Below are 14,599 nucleotides of genomic sequence, written 5' to 3'. Positions count from 1 at the left end.
TGAACTTACGACGAGACAAGGTTCTATTCTATATTGTCCCAGCTCTGAGCTTAAAACTGAGGGGAAAAAAGATATCACCGAGTAATGGTAGAAGTTCACCAGTAACTATCAGTCATGCCAGTTCCCCCCAATTGTTTTCTGTCTCTAGATGTTTATGCCTAAGACTTCACATGTTGGGGCTGAGACCTTAATAGTTAGCAAATCTATATACTTTTGTCTTTAAATTATGTGCAAATTCTGCAATACATCTTAGATTTAATCTTTAAAAACCTTTTCTTCTGGGCGTGATGGCTCACACCTGTAATCCAGTATTTTGGGAGGCCGACGTGGGTGCATCACTTGAGGTCAAGAGTTTGATACCAGCCTGGCCAACACGGTGAAACCCTGTCTCTACTAAAAATACAAAAATTAGCGAGCATGGTGGCATGTACACCTGTAGTCTCAGCTACTCAGGAGGCTGAGGCACGAATCGTTTGAACCCTGGAGGCAGAAGTTGCAGTGAGCCAAGATTGTGCCATTCAGCCTGGGTGATAGAGGCTGAACAACAAAAAAAGAGGTGACCAAAAAAAAAAAAAAAAAAAAAAACCAACCAACCAACCAAACGAAAAACCCAAAACCTTTCTGACCTAACCTTCCACTAAAATAGCTAGATGTAGATCTTCAGCTGGAGAAACCCAAGGCCTGAAAGGCTTGGTGTCTTTCCTGGATTAGTAGTGTAGCATATGGCCCTAGAATTAAGGAGCCCTAAGTTTGCGTCTGGATTTTCAGATTCTGGAAGAAGAACCTGGACTCTTCTAGTCATGTCCTCTTGGACAAGTTATTCAACCTTTCTGAGCTTCAGCTTTCTCCTATCTACAATGAGATAATGACAGTACTTTTAGAATTAAATGACAGTGTAGGGGAGTGAGAGATCACGCCTTTGCTCTTATGTGGGCTCTTTGGTTGGATCTAGGAACCAAATTGACACAAGGCAGATTAACAAGAGAAAAGCATACTAATTTTACTAGTTTTACATGTTTTACATGTGCATGGGGATCCTCACAAGAGAGTGAAGTGGCCAATGTAAGATGCCTTTATACTTTTTACACGAACTACAAATCAGAAGAAAGGGGATCTGGCTAGGGGCAGTGAATTTCTTGCGGAGTCATTAGGAGAAACGTGGGTGTGGTGGGGTGTAAACTTAGTGGAAGATAAGGGTTATTTCGGAAAGTATATTCAGGTCCAAAGCAGCTCCCAGTTTCCAGTCTCTGGTGATGGGTGCTATTTTCTCCCTCTGGTAAGGGACGGGTACTCCGGAGGAATCCTGGAGGAAACTTTACGGCTTGCTGCATGCAGGAAGAGATGGGTCATCAAACCCTTTCTGAAACTACAATTTCTCCAACATTTTCAACTCCAAATAATCAGTGTACCAATTCCATATATTTTTGGGATGGCGCATCCATCAGTCCTTCAATAGAAAATAAAACGATGCCCTTAAAACATTTAGCTTCCTGCCTGGCACAAAGAGCTGAATTCATACTGCCCACGCTCTCATAGCTATTAACAGCAAGTAACAGAACCCAGCTTTAAGCCTCGGTCTCCTAATTCCTGACCTGTGTTCTTCCCATCACATCACAACCAATACTTCTTGGAATGTAGCACGCAAAACGCCCCGCCTACTCCATTGGCCTCACCCTGGCCGAGAAGTGCACACGCAAGAGCTCAACGACAGCCGTCAGAACTGCGCCTGCGCAAGCGGCGTTTCTCGGTTCGCGATGTGGCGTAACGCGCCTGCGGACTGGGCCCAGCGTGTCCTCTATGACTTACCCAGAAGGCAACGTTTCATTTTCTGGTCAAAATGGCTGGCAAGCAGGCGGGTAAGTGACTGGGGAGTCTTCTTGGCGGGCATCGTCGCGCTCCACCGTTTATTTTCGCTGCAGCTCACTCCGTTTTCTCTCTTCTTTGTAAGTCACCAAGTTTGTCGCGGAAGGGAAAGTGGCGGCTTCAGTCCAGCCAAAAGGACGTGCTTCCCCACTCGTTTGTTGTTCCCAGGCCGGGCTTGCCTATATAGGGTTGGGGTGTTAACCCGCTGTTTGTGAAGGTGCCCGCGGTGGCTCTAACAGCCCTGGAGTTCCAGCTGCCTGTGCTCGGAAGTCCTTCCCCTCGGCCTTAGAAAAGTTAAAGGTCACAAGAAGATAACTAGTGGATGACTTTCAACCAGAATGAGCTCAGTGCTTTCTTCTATGACCCAGGTGCTCTATCGTGTGCATTGGCCCTATAAATTCTCCTGCCAGTGCCACGAGGGAGATATTAATTTCCCGTTTACGCTGATAAGACAACTGAGGCAAAGTGACCCAAGGAAGTAGAATTGGAAATTTCATTGCACCCCTCGCGCTTCTCAAACTGTGAATCAGAGACAGTCTAGCAAGGGATACGAGCGACGCTTCACATTAACCTTGGATTATCTAGAACGTCAGCTTGATCAGTAGGTTTGGAGAAATTTGAATTTATTGTAGGTTCAAACAAATTTATTGTGGAATAGAATGCAGATATTACTGGAATATTTAAAACAACTTGAACATTAAGTTGGGTTTCCTTGTTTTTTTGTTTTGTTTTTTTTTTTGCTAATCTCTGCCCTCTGGCGGTACAAGTTGGAGTATCTTTTTTTTTTTTTTTTTTTTTTTTCTTTTGAGAAGGAGTCTTGCTTTGTCGCCCAGGCTGGAGTGCAGTGGCACAATCTCGTCTCACTGCAATGCAACCAAGTTGGAGTAGCTTTTAAAAAATATTGATCCTTTTCTCCCTGACCCCAGCAATTGTGAAGCTGTTAGGAAACATCAGGTTGCCAGAAACATCCGCTAACCTAATTGACATTGAGCTTTTTGGGGGTGGGGGAGACTTTTTAAATAATTATTTTATTAATTTAGCAGATATTGAAGGAGTCTTACTAAATTCAAGACACTGATTCTGTGCGTGTTTGGGATCTACATAGACCAGATCTCAACTCCCATTAGCTAACTGACCTTGGGTGGGATCACTTCTGTAAGTCTGCTTCCCTTGCTGTAGTAAGAGGCATGTAAATAAATCAGCTAATGTTGGTAAAGCAAATAGGAAAGTGTTTGGTGCACAATAAGTGTTTAGTGAATATTATTCTAGTCACTGATAGGTGGTTAAAAATAATCTGTCTTCCACAAGTATGTTTGTAGATTGTTGACTGATACTTGTTTTTCTGGCAGCAGTTTTATACATGACTTCATTTCCAAGGAGATGTGCTGAAGCCACGTAATCTGTAGTGCACTGAGTTTGCAGGCAAGGAGGGCTGAGTGAAAGGAGAGTTTGCTTTCCTTCCTTGGTAAGGGGCTAACGCTAGACAAAATTTTAAAAGAAAATGTAAACTTGTTCTACCTCCCCTTTTGTAAAACGTCTCTCCTAAAATGTCAGGTACGGTCCTGCTGTACTTGGACCCTGCTGGGTTACTTCATCAGACTCAGCCCTGTTCCCCAAAGAATTTTATTTATTTATTTTTTTTTTTTGTTTGTTTGTTTGTTTTTGAGACGGAGTCTGGCTCTGTCCCCCAGGCTGGAGTGCAGTGGCCGGATCTCAGCTCACTGCAAGCCCCGCCTCCCGGGTTCACGCCATTCTCCTGCCTCAGCCTCCCGAGTAGCTGGGACTACAGGCGCCCGCCACCTCGCCCGGCTAATTTTTTTTGTATTTTAGTAGAGACAGGGTTTCACTGTGTTAGCCAGGATGGTCTCGATCTCCTGAACTCGTGATCCGCCCGTCTCGGCCTCCCAAAGTGCTGGGATTACAGGCTTGAGCCACCGCGCCCGGCAAGAATTTTAAAATTACCCATTTCTCATCCGTTTTCAATACCTATTCCCTTGGGGGGAACTTAGTTGCTTAGGAGGAGGTAAATGGACTTCTTTTACTAATCCATATTAATGTTTAAATGACTAATGGTATCAAAATCCTCCCCAAAATACATATATTTTTAAAGAATGTAGCCAAATGAAATAACTGTAATGTCGAGTAAAATTTTTACAGGATGAGGGTCATTTAGACCTGCCAGCCTATGCTGAAATCTCACTCTCTTTTCATACAACTCCAGCTCCTTTGAAATGAAAAGTTTACAATTATTTCCTGTGATCTATTTATGAAACTACAAATGATAGAAATTTCCAAGTCCTTTTCCTATCTCTCACCCCTTCATTTCTGAAGGTAACAGGGCAGGCATAAGGGCACACGATGTACCTATGGATCTTTTGTACATTCAATGTTTGAGTTTACCCTCTTCTTCCATGACTTGCCACCATTTTCCTGCAGCCACTTTTGCTCATAAATAAAATAAGCAATTTTTATCAACAGTTTATAAACTTTTTTCTTTTAAATCTAATTCTTTTTTGATTAAATTCTTGCTGTATATAGTATATACTTTTAAAAGGAAATTTCTTTCTATGTTTGCATTCATCAGCAAGATAACTGAGTACTGGTTGCTTGCCCATCAGTGTGTTCATATAGTATAATTGTAGCAACTAACAGTGTGACAATGATCAGTTTCAGCATCAGGCAAGTGGCTGGATGGTATTCGAAAATGGTATTACAATGCTGCAGGATTCAATAAACTGGGTAAGCATCTGTGCTTTTTAATTTTTCTTTTTTTTCTGAGAGTATTGCTTTTACAAGTGTTACTGTGGTTCCAAAAAATATTTCAGTTCTTGTATACATCAGAAGATGTTAAAATTAAATCACATTATGTTAAATCCAGTTCCTTTTTAAAATTTTTTTGAGAGGAGAGGGATGAAAGCCTCTAAAATGTTTGACTTGGTAATGATTTAAGTAGTAAGACATTTTCCTTCTACACCCCTTCTCCCAACTCTACCACTTAAAATTTTATTTATTTATTTGGGACAGAGTCTTGCTCTGTCACCAGGCTGGAGTGCAGTGGCGCAATCTCAGTTCACTGCAACCTCCGCCTCCCGGGCTCAAGTGATTCTCCTGCCTCAGCCTCCTGAGTAGGTGGGATTACAGGCGTGTGCCACCATGCCTGGCTAATTTTTTTTGTATGTAGTAGAGACAGGGTTTCACCATGTTAGGCTGGTGGCGAGCTCCTGACCTCAGGTGATCCACCTGCCTCTGCCTTCCAAAGTGCTGGGATTACAGGTATGCGCCAGTGCGCCCAGCATTCCACTTAAAATTTTAAGTTTTATAAACACTGAAAGTAGAGATTTTTCAAATATTAAAATTTTATCATATCCATGCGATCATATGTTTCCTAAGCTTTTTTAGAACTTTGTAATTTGCCATGAACTTCATCTTTTGCTATTGAAGCTTGAAGAAAGTGTAAGCAAAAGTCACTGGTTCCTTAGTATACTATTATTTTAAGATTCATTAATACCTTGATCTCAGATTTAAACTATGAGAAAGTAGAGATGTGGTTTATTAATGTGTGTTTAAAAACAAAGTAAACATTTAAAATATTTTGTAAATGGTTTAGATAAAATATGAATTTTGTGGCATTGGATTTTAAGAGGCTCATATATTGTTTCCATAGTCTAGTTCAAGAAATAACCCATTATGTCAAGTAATAACTCATTACTTTTAATGGCAAAACCGCAATTACTTTTGCACCAACCTAATGTATGAAGTGCATTGAATTTCCATTGAACCTAGTGATTTGAATTCGATAGTTCACCAAAAGTTGTAAGTTATAAGTCATAAAGATATTTTACTAATTTTAAAAAAACGTGATCTTTGAGATGCATGTGCTATCTAACTTTGTCGTCTGTCATAGGGTTATTGCGAGATGATACAATGTACGAGGATGAAGACGTAAAAGAAGCCATAAGAAGGCTTCCTGAGAACCTTTATAATGGCAGGGTGTTTCGAATTAAGAGGGCACTGGACCTGAACCTGAAGCATCAGATCTTGCCTAAAGAGCAGTGGACCAAATATGAAGAGGTAGCACAGCTTTATCTACCTGACAATGTTGCTCATTAAGGATTGAGTTTTAGAAACGAGAAACATGTTCATTTGCGTGGTGTTAGAGTTTTCTGAGTCATGTCAAATAAATATTCTGTCAATAGTTTGGTGAGGTTAATAAAGCAAATGTTATTTCCGTTTTAGAAGAAAACCACATTGACTCTTATATGTGAAATGATTCTTCTGAAATCACTAAGCAAGTCTCTAATATAGAGAGCCAGGACTAAAATCCAGGTCTGTTGCCACCCAGGTCATTGTTGTTCTACCTCTGCACTCTGCTTCCTACTTAGATGAAAAGATCAGCCCATTGAGTGGCCCTCCAGATCCCAAGAAGAGCTTCTGTGAAGCAAACTCTCACCCCTTGAACTGCATTGAAACTAGGCGAAGGCCTGTAGACACTCATTTCTTTTTCTTCCCAAAAAGACTTCCCTCTCATAACCTATCAAAGCAACTTACCACACTATCACCACAGATTTGACTTTTTAAAAAGCAGATAGTTCTTAGGTTGAGAATATGTTTTCTAAAATTGGAAATTAAAAAGTAATTTTCTTTTTCTTGTTATCGAAGACCTGTTGAGTGTTTGGGATATATCAGTACGCAATGGTAACATATAATATTTCATTCATTCTTTAGGAAAATTTCTACCTTGAACCGTATCTGAAAGAGGTTATTCGGGAAAGAAAAGAAAGAGAAGAATGGGCAAAGAAGTAATCATGTAGTTGAAGTCTGTGAATGCAGCTGTTATGAAGATGGTTATACTTGAAACAAACAATTTTAAGAATTGTTTGGTCTGCAGATGTTTTACTTTAAATAAATGTCTATTGTAATGGCTGGAGTTTTTGAATTCCAAACCTTACACTGAATAACTACTGAATCCATTTACTGTTAAATTTTTTTACAAACTTTCAAGATATTTTTAGTCGTGTTTAACTGCTGCCTGGAGCTCAGAGGCCACTTTATCAGTTTTCCTCACTGGTTGGATAGCCTATCAGTTTATGGAAGGATATAACTTCCATAAGTTACATCCTTGTGGAAGCTACTGAATAAAAGAAGGGGGAGTACACCCCCTAGTTTGCCAGGATTGAGAAATAGCCTCTTCACTGCTATCCAAATAGATTTGATTTTGCATCCTATCATTTAAAAATAAATTATGTATTCACCCCAACATAGGCATGCTTAAGTAATACATATACTCCTGTGCTAACATGTATACTAGAAAACAAAAAGTAGACATTAGAAAAATGGAAGTATAAATACAAATCATACTTGTTCCCATATCCCAGTGACTTTTCCACTTTTGAAATAATTGTTATGAAGTTTAAGGCTTGGATACTAATCAGTTAAAAGTTTTAAGATCATAGGGTAATTTTTTAAAATATAAATTAGAATCATTGGCTTGGCATGGTGAGTCATGCCTGTAATCCCAGCACTTTGGAAGACTGAGGTGGGCAGGTCACCTGAAGGAAGGAATTCGAGACCAGCCTGGCCAACACGCTGAAACCCTGTCTCTACTAAAAATAGAAAAAATTAGCTAGGCGTGGTGGTAGGCACCTATAATCGCAGCTGCTCGGGAGGCTGAGGCAGAATTGCTTGACCCCAGGAGGCGGAGATTGCAGTGAGCCTAGATCACACTACTGCACTTCAGCCTGAGCGACAGTGGCTCTGTCTCCAAAAAAAAAAGGAAATTAGAATTATTTAATGTTGTCATTTCCACTCCTGAATTCTGAAATGCTTTCTTTGGTGGAGGTGAGAGTGTGGAGCCACAGCTAGCAGAGAAGGAACAGTAGCACCTGCAGCCTCCCTGGTTTTCCAGGACAAGTCATTGCTGTGTGTGGTAGGAATGCCTTACTTCAAGTAACAAAACTGTGTGAGAAATTTGTGTTACATTTAAAATTTGTAAAGCAATGAGAAATGTGTGTATCATGAAGAGCATCTTCAAATTTTTGCTAAAATAGCCTCTTAAATTCCCTAGGAACCCGCTTCCCCCACTAGTTTTTTTTTTTTTTTTTTTTTTTTTGGCTAGTCAGATTATTTTTCTAAACCTGTCCTTAAATCATGTCAATTTTCTTTTGTCTGGTTCAAGACAACAATATTACTTAATAATGGTTTTGCTCAGGTCACATTGTGACAAAGTTTTAATGTCCTACTTTGCAGAAGGAGGCCAAGAAGATGGGCTATCTAGAACCCCTTTTAAAAGCATTTGTCTATTCAGAAAATTTTCCTGAATAGATGTCTCCAAAGGCTCTTTTAATTGTGATTTCAAGATCACTTTTGCAGGACTCTGGTCTATTCGTTCAGACATCTACCATGTACGATTACAAGGAGACTAGAACTGAGGCATCTCAAAGAGTACTGTCAAGGTGTGTAGGGAGCCAGGTGGGTGGAGGGAGGCTGGGCTCTGACCCTAGAAACCATGCTTATGAATAGCTGTTAATGTTTAAAGCAAGCCTAAGGGCACTGCTGAAGGACAGGGGAACAAATAGAACTGACCAAGATTGAGGTATAACAGGAACCCCCAGGCTATCCACCTGCTCAAGGTAAAAAGTGTGGTATTACATAGGGCAACCTCTGATTTTGTAAGAGTTCTTCCTAAAGCCAAAGTGTATGCCTATTCTCTGTTTCCAGATTACTTCATTCTTCTAAATGAGAACAAGTGTGCAAAAGTTCTTTGAACACGATATCAATGTTTTGTGTTCATTGTAAATTATGGTTATCATCCTGCTTGTTATGAAGACTAAGAAAGTAGATCTAGTATTTGGCTCACATAGGTGAATGGGTGAGAATTTGTTAATCCATCAGTGAAGTCCTTTCATTTGAAAGAGAGAGCCTTTCTTTTATCAAAAGCTGTCCTGTGTGAAAAATCACCATGAGAGCGCCGGAAACACACAGGCTTGTCGTCCTGTAGACAGAATGATAGGGTGATTCCGAGCTAATTCTGGGTTAGACTGCACAGGTCTGAATCTTATTTGCTCACTGTGTGGTGCTTTAGGAATACAATTTAACCTCTCCGTACTTCAGTTTGTTTGGCCCTAAGATAGAGCTAATGATAGAAACCTACTTTACACAGTTGTGAAGATTGACTACACGTCAAGCACTAACAGTTTTTGGCACATAGTATGCATAATGTAAATTATGTGATGAGAAGCGAGAAAAAACAACTTGGGAAAACGCTGAATATCACCAAAGTCTAATAGCTAACCGGTAGCTAAGGTCCAAGGTCTCCTCTCTTCCTTCTATGCGGCACTCTTGTTTCTGGTCCGTCTACTCCCCTTGGGTGTCACCTCCTTGAGTGAAGTACCTGCTGGAGATAAGAAGAGTGGAACTGGATCTGCATGACAGCTTTGATTAGGATGGAGCTAAGACTTGGCTATCTCCCTGTTTTGTGTTTTGGATGGGTGACATTTTAAAACTGCCAACATTAAAATCCTGCTAATTTGCTTTGTACAGTTTAAAATGTTTGATATCTTTTATTGTTTAAAGTTTGAGATTGGTTTTGAATATCCGGTTTTCCTACATCTTGAAGAAGGATATGTTTGTTTACTCTGAAGTGGTCTAGTTCTGTTTTTCTGTTTTACTATACTTTGCAAAAAAACAGATGGCTGGCTTACGTTCACTGTTGTAGTGCACTACCTAGCATCACTCAGCCTTCCTGTTGTCAAGGTGTAGGAAGCAGTGTAAGGGATGTTGGACCTTAGGACCCCCAATTGCTAGCTCTGGTCCTGGTTCCAGATTGCATGGAAATATTTGGTAACATTCTTGCACTGAGCTATCATGGTCTGAATATTTATGTGAAGCTCTACGAGTGGTACCAAAATATTAGTGATGGAATTTTCACTGATGGCACCTTTTCCTGTTTTTAAATTCTAGAATCTTAATAAATCCCAAGTGTACATTTTGGTAATGATTTCATTTAGCTATTTACTTTAAGGACTCCCTTTTAAAGCATTAACTCTGCACTAATTTTGACTTATGAAAAGATTCAGCAGTAAGAATAAAAGCTGGGCCAAAGCCCAAAGTAATAATCCTTCACAAATAGGATGGTGTTTTAAAAATATGGGCATCCTGTGTGTAGCTTTGAAAATAACCAAAGTACTTGGAATTAAAAAGTTAGGTGAACATAAAAATTGTCATAACCAAATCCTTGACAGCTTGATGGATGAAGAGCAGATGAGTTTACACTGTATGGCAGGAGGCATGGATTTTAGGAGGGACAGCAACAGAGAGGGATGTTTAGAAAGTGAATAAGACACATAGCTCTTTGGAAAACAAGGAAAGTCCCTTTATTAGAACAAGGCATGAAATTCTGCCACTAGGTGGCGATGCCCCATAACTTTACAACTTAGGGTACATCACACCAGCACTATGGAAGATTTCTCCATTCTGCACCCCACCAACTCCCTCCCCTCCTTCATTTTTCAGGATGACAACACCTCAGAGGTTTATGGCCATCAGGAGAATTTACTACTAAGCTATATACTGATGTAATGAAATCTAATATATGTTGTGCAATGAATTATGAGATGTTATTTAGTTTCAGGATTTTATTACTTCAATCAGTTATGACCATATTTCCTTTAATATGATTGCACACTCTTTAAACATACCAGATGACTGTATAAGGAACACCTAATAAAGTCCATAGATGTTAAAATATTTTAAATGTTTTAATTTATATGCCATAATTTGTTTACATTCTGGTTATACTGGTGTTCATATTAAAAGCCATAACATGTTAGAATCTGAGATCTCAGGTTGGATAGTGCCTCTAAGTTATATTTTACTAAGAAATTTTATTGTATTAGCAATTGAGCAAGGAAGAAGAACTGAATCGTTATAAGGTGGTTAATTTTTAGCATAGATGTCAGAAAGCCTGTTCATATTCCAGAGGCTTATGATAAACTATTTAAATTGTCATTCTGGATTCTGATTATATCTCCTACAGGGAAAGAGTGTATTATTTATTGAACTTTTTATTTGAATACATGTGCCTATTTTTGCATACATGTAAAAATGTAATTTTAAAATAAACCCCTGAAAACTTCTGGTAACATTATCCAGTTGAATAATTGTTCTGTTAGTATTCTAAGTATTTTAAGAAAATTTTATACATATCTATGACAATTGTATTCACAAGCCAAACCAAAAAACGATAATTATTTGTTTTACAAAGGAGTCAGCTTACAATTTATCTCTTATGCGTGCATTTAAAATGTGGTCTGCCACTAAGCTGGAAAGACTGATCTGAGGCCAATGATTTAGGCAAGTCATTAGTCTAAAGATTGGCTTCCTCAGCTATAAAATGAAAGGCTTTGACTAAAAAGTCTTTAAGACTCATTTCAGTACCAAAACATTCTGGGTCTGTGATTTAACTTACGCACTTTATTGTTGAGATGAACTAATACTGATGGAATACTAGCTTTGTACTAGGCACGGTTCGTATGTTGTCTCTTTTAATCCTCCCTGCAACCTTCTGGCATCGCTATAATTATGCCCATTGTATGGAAGAAGAAATTGGGTTTTGAAAGTACATTTTATGTTTGTTCATTATATAGTTTCATGGGTTTTTCTAAATTGATGTATGTGTTTATATTCCAGGCTAGGCAGAAGCTAGGTAGAATATAGCAGCCTCATCACTGTTGAAATCTGGGGCTAGATAATTCTTGTTGTGGGGGCCTCCTCTGTATGTTATAGGATATTTAGCAGCATGCCTGGCTTCTACACGGTAGATATCAGTAACACCTCCCACCTCCAATTGTAACAACCAAAAATGTTTTGAGACATTGTCTGGAAATGTCCCCTGGGGGAGCAGAATTGCCCCCGGCTAAAAACCACCAGTGTAGGGAATACAGAGAAAAACCGAGATGGTAGAGACAGGTATGCAATCAGATACATGAAAATGTAAATATATATGTACATACTGTGTGAATTGTCCACAAAAATCATGTACTGGCTACTATGGAAACATGGAGACGGTAAATTAACTCAACCTGGATGGGAATCAGGGCCTCCGATAATGTGGCTGATTCCAGAAGAGTAAGCAAAGTTAGCCAAACCAAGAAGAGGGTGAAGGGCTTTCCAAGCAGAAGAAAATGAGCCGGAAATGCTCCAAGGCATGGAGGGGCAGGGTGTATGTCTAGGTAAGGACAGGCAGTTTTGCACTGATGGAGTAGCAAATGTCAGCTGGAGAGACATGGGAGATGAAACCTGAAAGATGAACGCCATATTGAGATGCCTGGACTTCATCCTGTGAGCAGCAGAGTGTTTGGATAGATTCTGGGAAGTGAAAATGTTGGGGCAAAGGGGATGAACATTTGAAGTTTTTCAATACTGGACTTCCAATTTGCTTTTCAAAAGTTTATAATAATTTATATTCATCTAAGCAATCACGAGGGTCCCTTTATTGCATTCCTGCCTGCACTGAGTGCTCTCATTAAAAACAATCTTTGTGAATTCGGTTGGAGAGTTTCTTGTTTAAACTTGCATTTCTTGGATTGAGTAGCTAGACTTTTTTCCATATGCTATGATCAAGTTGTTATTTCTCTTTCATCAGTCTTGTTCATGTCCTTCGCCTATGGGCCTATTTTTACTTTTCACAGCCTTTTCCTTATTTGTTCAGGTTTCCTCGTAGCCCCCTCTTTGCCCTTCCCAAACCTGGGTCAGTTCTTATCTATTTGTATGAGGACTTTATATGTTTAGATAAATTTTTACTTAAATTTGCTGAAATGATATTTTTATTTCATTGTTTGAATTTTATTTGAGGTTTTTTGGATGCCTTTTCAACTTTGTTCATGGTGGGTTTTGTCAAATGGAGGTTTCTGATTTTTATGTAGCACAAATTCTCAGTCCTCTCCTTTGTGGTTTTGCCTCTGAGGTCATGCTTTGAGAAGTCCTCTCTTTATTCCAAGGTTTCATAAATATCCAGCAAGGTTTTCATCCAGTACTTTCAGGTATAAGAAACAAAACCATAAATCTTCAATCCCTGTGGAGTTTAGGTATAGGGTGTGAGCAGAGTATATTTTTGAGAGATATTAGAAGGTCCAGTTGGCCAGACTGGATGTCAGTTAGATGTTTAGGAGGTGGATGTGAGGAAGGGTAAAAGAGAGAGGTCCAGAGGGGCTCCACCAACAGGGGTCTGTTAAGGGTGATGCAGCCTGGTAATCAGCCCCTTCTGTGGGCTTGTCATTCTGTGAGATGTTGGCTGTGCTGCGTATTCCAAATCTACTGTTGTCCCTTCTGGATTCAGCTCTGTACCCCAGGAGAGATAAACTGATGTAAAGACTGCACAAACAGACACTTTTGCCTTCTCGCTTCTGGCTTGGTCTTGGCCAGCCAGTGTGGGGGTGGGTGACCACCTGCAAGAGAGGGCAGATGAGAGAGACGGGAATATTTATTCCCCAGCCCACGTTCCTCTGAAGAAAGCTACAGCTCCTGTCAGGCAGCCCCTCTCAAGATTCCTACAGCTCTCCCTTCCATCCCTCCCCACTGTGCTGTCCCTATCAAAGTTGGTTCTCCTTGACCTTGCCTGCCCTTTGTTAATTGTCCCTTCACTGGACATTCTTTGGTTTGCCTGATTGGGTGCGCCACACTTTCCTGCCGGGACCCTGATTCACACAGAACTGGGCTGCCCTTGAGAATGGCTGGGCTGCCCCATGAGAGAACCAAGTGCTGCCACTTGGAACTGGTTTGTGGTCTGTTCCTGGAAAACCAAAGCTTGCTTCTTTGTGGTTAGCTAACTCATACCCCAGAGTCAGACTCCAGGAGACCACACTAGTTCCTGTTGAAGGGAGTGGCCTTCCGAAGCCTGGCTTCTACCACCCCCACCTGTCTGCCTCTACCCATGATAGATCTGCTTCCAATCAGAGATTTACTCTTCTACACAATTTAATGCAGGTAAATGCCAGTGCTAAAAAGATGCCATATGATAGAAAACAGAAGGTATGTCCATTCTGAAAACATTGTGTTCTCTTTCCTCCTGTTTTAACTCCCTCTTCCCCAAACACATTCTGCAAAATTCTACCTCCAGCCTTTGTTCGTTCTATTCTCAGTCCCCTGCAATGCCACTTGGAATCCTCACCATGCTCTCTGTTTGTCTAAATTCTAGATTTACTCTAAGACAAAAATTAAATTCTGCCTACTGGGAGAAGCTCTGTCATTCCCAGGCACTTGATATTTCTGTTTTCATTGACTTAGTAAAGCACTTACTGCTTCAACCAATTATTTCTTATTTAACAATAATGAATACTAGTTACCTAGTGTTCACTGTGGGCCATTTCAGGTTTCGTCTATTCCTTGAAAATTTTTCCAAGGTGAGCACAATTATCCTCTTTTCAGAGAGGCTCAGAGATGCTAGGTAATGGGTACAAGATCACACTTTGCAAGTGAGCAAATGGAAACTTAAATTCTGTCTTCCTTGAAATTGCTATATTGTCTTTTCTTTTTTATTTAAGGTGTACAGCACAGTGTTTTGATATACATATATGTAGTGAAATGATTACTACAGGCAAGCAAATTAAAATATCCATTACCACAATAGTTACTTTGTGTATATGTGTGTCTGGTGAGCACCTAAAATCTACACTTTTAGCAAATTTTCAGTTTACAACATAATTAATTAATTACAGTCACCATGCCGTACATGAGATCT

At 39.9% G+C, this 14,599-nt stretch overlaps 1 protein-coding gene across 1 annotated transcript; it reads left to right on the top strand.

Moving 5' to 3' along the window:
- Positions 1-1,830: 1,830 nt before the first annotated feature.
- Positions 1,831-11,008, top strand: UQCRB (ubiquinol-cytochrome c reductase binding protein). The gene is made up of 4 exons (XM_001090937.5): positions 1,831-1,856; positions 4,531-4,602; positions 5,768-5,934; positions 6,589-11,008. Exons 1-4 carry the CDS (start codon positions 1,838-1,840, stop codon positions 6,664-6,666), a joined length of 336 nt encoding a protein of 111 aa, XP_001090937.2. The 5' UTR covers positions 1,831-1,837; the 3' UTR covers positions 6,667-11,008.
- Positions 11,009-14,599: the final 3,591 nt, after the last annotated feature.

The sequence above is a fragment of the Macaca mulatta genome, chromosome 8, assembly GCF_049350105.2.
Source record: "Macaca mulatta isolate MMU2019108-1 chromosome 8, T2T-MMU8v2.0, whole genome shotgun sequence".
NCBI lineage: Eukaryota > Metazoa > Chordata > Mammalia > Primates > Cercopithecidae > Macaca > Macaca mulatta.
This window is presented reverse-complemented; position numbering and strand designations above follow the sequence as displayed.